The 4,443-nt window shown below is 33.3% G+C and overlaps 1 protein-coding gene across 1 annotated transcript; it reads right to left on the bottom strand.

Annotated features, from left to right (window-relative positions):
- Positions 1-412: 412 nt before the first annotated feature.
- LOC139432073 (tigger transposable element-derived protein 1-like) lies at positions 413-4,060 on the bottom strand. Its single transcript, XM_071200410.1, has 4 exons — positions 3,960-4,060; positions 3,518-3,753; positions 3,347-3,463; positions 413-2,133 (listed from the first exon to the last, which is right to left on the bottom strand). Exons 1-4 carry the CDS (start codon positions 4,058-4,060, stop codon positions 413-415), a joined length of 2,175 nt encoding a protein of 724 aa, XP_071056511.1.
- Positions 4,061-4,443: the final 383 nt, after the last annotated feature.

Below are 4,443 nucleotides of genomic sequence, written 5' to 3' on the forward strand. Positions count from 1 at the left end.
GTAAGGCCTCAACATTCGCGAGGGTTAGGTTCTGAAAATACGTCGCGAATGTTGAATCCGCGAATGTTGAAGCACTCGATCTTATAAAAGAGAAACTGCTTCTGTGCCATTTTAAAAAGTAAAACGAAGACGAAATAAATCAAATGGAGAGATGTTTTATTTAAAAATAGTAACAAAATTAAAAATTTGAATAAGTATGATTTTTAAAATTAATAAAATTAGTTATGTTAAATAAAACACACACAATATTTCAAAATAAAACGACTAAATTTTCTGCAACAATATTTGTATTCAAATATAATATGTACAGTAAAATAATCATTTAAAGTTAAAAAAATAAACTCGGACAAATAAAAATAAACTCAAAAATAAATATCAAAGAAATAAACTAAGAAAAAAAAACAAATAAAAATTAACTTAACCTTTCATCAACATGTTCAGGCACTGATTTAGAACACGATGGTTTGAAAAATGAATGTATGGTAGGTTGTACAGCTTTATTTTGCATATCCTTTTGAAGCTCTTTGTAAGAAGCAAGAAGAGTATTTAACCCATTTTTAAATTTTATGCTACGTTCCATTACGGGATCCATTTCTACGATCTTTTCAGCAAGATGATTTGCTTCTTGTATAAAAGAATTAAGTTCTTTCAACGATAATTTATTACAAGGAGAAATAACCTCATCTTCATCCGATCCTGATTCACTCTCTATCAGGAGTGCTTCTAAATCCGCATTGGATAACTCTTCGTTTTCTTCATTGACAAGAGATTCTATATCAGCTGCTACCACCTTTTGAAAATCGTCTCCTGGTAGCAACCGTGCAGAGAGCACAGCTTTGTCTATTGCCTCATCAACTTCAGAAGATTTTTCGGTGTCTTTTTTTAACAATTTTTTCCATGAATTACTGACAGTCGATATTTTAATGTCATTTAAAGCACATTTTATATTAATAATAGCATGTTCAATATTGTATAGTTTCCACACGTCTTTTATTGAAAGGGAACTGTCGTTTTCTAATTTCTCGTGTACAAATCCAAACGCGTGCCTGATGTAATGACTTTTGAAAGCCTTTATAACACCTTGGTCTAAAGGTTGTAACAAGGATGTTGTATTTGGAGGAAGAAATACTACTTCCACACATGGATGACCTAACTTGAGAACATCAACTGGATGAGATGTTGCGTTATCCAATATCAATAAAACACGGAATGATAAATTTTTAGATTTTAGATAACGTTCCACTTCTTTAACGAAACACTCTTTATACCATTCAACAAATATATGAGAAGTCATCCAAGCTTTTGCATTAGCTCGCCAATACACAGGAAGAGCATCTTTGTCCTTGTTCTTTAAAGCACGTGGATTAGCTGCCCGGTATACCAACATTGGCTTTGTAATAAAGTCTCCACTTGAATTTGCACACAATAAAAGTGTGACTCTATCCTTAGCTGATTTAAATCCAGCAGCAGTCTTTTCATTTTTTGAAATGTATGTTCGTGTTGGCATCTGTTTCCAATAAAGTCCGGTTTCATCCACATTAAAGATTTGTTCAGGGCAATAACCTTTTTCTTCTATTAATTTTCTTATTTCATCAGGAAATTTTGCAGCTTGTTGATGATCAGCTGAAGCTGATTCTCCACATAACTTAACGTTATGAAGATTAAATCGAGATTTAAATCTTTCGAACCATCCTCTGCTCGCTTTAAATTTAGAGTCATCTTCAATATAATTTATATCACCCGAAAAATGACAATAAAGATCCTTGGCTTTATCCATTAATCTAGCTCTGGTTAATGGTATATTTCTGCGGCCGTTATCTTCAATCCAAATATAAAGAGACTTCTCCATTTTCTCAATATTCATATCACGAATTTGTGATGTTACTTTTAATGATGAACAGATGCCACTTTTTACGCTATTCCTGATTTCATTTTCTTTTTTCTTTATAGATCTTATCGTTGATTCATTTACACTAAAGATACGGCCCACTTCGGTAGCTTTTTTCCCTTCTCGCAGCATATCAAGAACTTGAATCTTTTTTTCTAATGTCATAACTGACTTTGCGCGTTTGGCAATTAAGTTTATTTCGTTCGCTGGTCGTTTTGTAGCCATGTTGAATAGAATAATAGTTTCTAAAAGTTTATAAGATTAATCGGATATAAGAAATTATAGAGTAAAAAAAAATAAAGAAATACTAACCTGAGTCAAGTAAATATCACAGAAATAAACACATAACCTAAACACTAAAATCGATCGAAATTAAGGGAATCCCCGTAAACCGTAACAAAACAAATTGTCAAATGTGCGTGATGGGAAGCTGGTTGCTTGTACAGCAGGCGCACCGTTTGAATAAAGAAAAAAGTGCGTACATATTCGCGAATAATCGAAACGCGAATGTTGAAAAAGGTAGCAAAGTTTAAAACGCGAATACACGAAACCGCGAATGCTGAAGTCGTGAATGTCGGGGCCCTACTGTACCATAGCTTCAGATGGTAATACCCCTAAGGACAGGTGTGTCTCCATTCCACTAGCCACTGTTCGGCTTATCACTTGCGATGCATACTTAACCTTCATTTTCTCGAAGTTGGTTGGTGCAATATGGGAATTGCTTAACTTTGGAGCTAATCTGTTCCTTTGGGTACAGTCTCTATCATAGAACTGCTTAATATGTTGCCATGATGACTTTATGCTATTATTATTATTAATTGAAAAGCGGTGTTTCATGAGATTATTCCTTGTTGCTTTAAGCAAATGAGGTGTATCAAAGACATAAATAACATTTATATCACCAACTGAAAAGCATGGGTTTGTAGGAGTCAGTTCTAACAAATGAAATAATTGAATGAAATTTGATCCCATATCCGTCACTAAGCATTAATCCAATGTGGTTTAATTTCTCAATGCAACGTCTTATTTCTGATTTAAGAAGTATACCACTTAAACTTGTGGTGACAAAATAATAGCCAACGGGTTGCTTCCAATTATTCCTTATACCCCTCACCATGAAGACAGTGGCAGTTCGCGCTGGGGAATAGTCTCGTTTCCCATTGCCTACGTCTACAACACCAACAATTTCATCTCGTCCAATATTATAATAAAAGTGCTCTTTTAGAGACATTTCATCAATACATAAAACACAATATTTATCTTCTTGGTTCATCCCTAGCACTTTGAGACGTAGGGCCTCATACAATTGCTCATTTTCAAGTCGAACGGCTATTAAAGCTTTTCTCAATTTATTTTTTTTTTATTTTTTCGGAAACATTTAGGGTTTGAGTACAGATTGAACCTATAAAAGTAAGTGTATTACAGCAAATGTTTTTAAGAACCTAAAGTTCACCATACCTGATCGTTTTTTAGGTGTTTCCATAATTGCACTTGTCAATCCACTAAATGTATCTTGTGTACTTATTGTTTCTTGATTAGTTTGGGCATTGAGATTGGGACTTTTTATTAATATATCTAAACACATTACTTTTATAAGTATGTTAATATATAAAATATTTATGATTATACCTGATATTATCTTAATTTTTTTTTCGGGCAATTCGCAGGTTGCACTATGCGCTCTTTTCATGTTTTTGAATTCGAATTCTGCTGGAATAGCTGTTGGTAATAACCGATTTTGTTCCGGGCTGCTATACATAGCATTTGTAAAATGTAGAGCACATACTCTATAATTATTATACATTTGTGTTGGAGTTTTATCACACAAATCTAAACGATTGGCGGCTTCTAACCAAGATAATGCCCTATAAATGTAAGAAGATTATATGATATTCTTATTTTATTATGTTTTATAAAGTCCAACTCTTTACAGATTGGGCTGAATGCATACTAAAAATTTTTTTTCTGGTTGAATTCCTTAAAATTCAATTTCTATCTATTTGGTATATAAACCGTAGTGAAATTATAATGTACATAAATATTAATAAATATAAACATAATAAATACTTACTTTGTTCTATCTTTAGGCAATCGAAATAAACGAATGTTTTTGTCTGATGTATTAGTTTTGCAACTACGAACAAAACACGTATAACCCCCTTTAGGACTCATCGTAATATACTTTTATTAAAAAAAAAATTTCAAGATTAATACCACAGCTCTACATAAACAGCAAGAAAACAATGAAAACTTTCGAAAGACCTTCTATGTTGCCGACCAAAACACAAACATGTGATCTCGCTAATATAACTACCATCAAGATGGCGGCCGAGTTTCACATTTAAAGGGCAGTTTCGTTTCTGTATTATTCTGTGGTTCGGTCGTTGACGTTCAAAATTCACTGGCACCATATGTTTTCCCCTCCTCTTCTATTTTCCTGTTTTCCTCCTCAAGCTGTGCATGTCTCAACTTCCTTCTGTACTCTGTGAACTTCATCTTTTTACGTTTCTGTGCCAGTGCTAGTCTTTTATTGTCTAAGCGCTTGGCAATCTTGG

The sequence above is a fragment of the Onthophagus taurus genome, chromosome 11, assembly GCF_036711975.1.
Source record: "Onthophagus taurus isolate NC chromosome 11, IU_Otau_3.0, whole genome shotgun sequence".
NCBI lineage: Eukaryota > Metazoa > Arthropoda > Insecta > Coleoptera > Scarabaeidae > Onthophagus > Onthophagus taurus.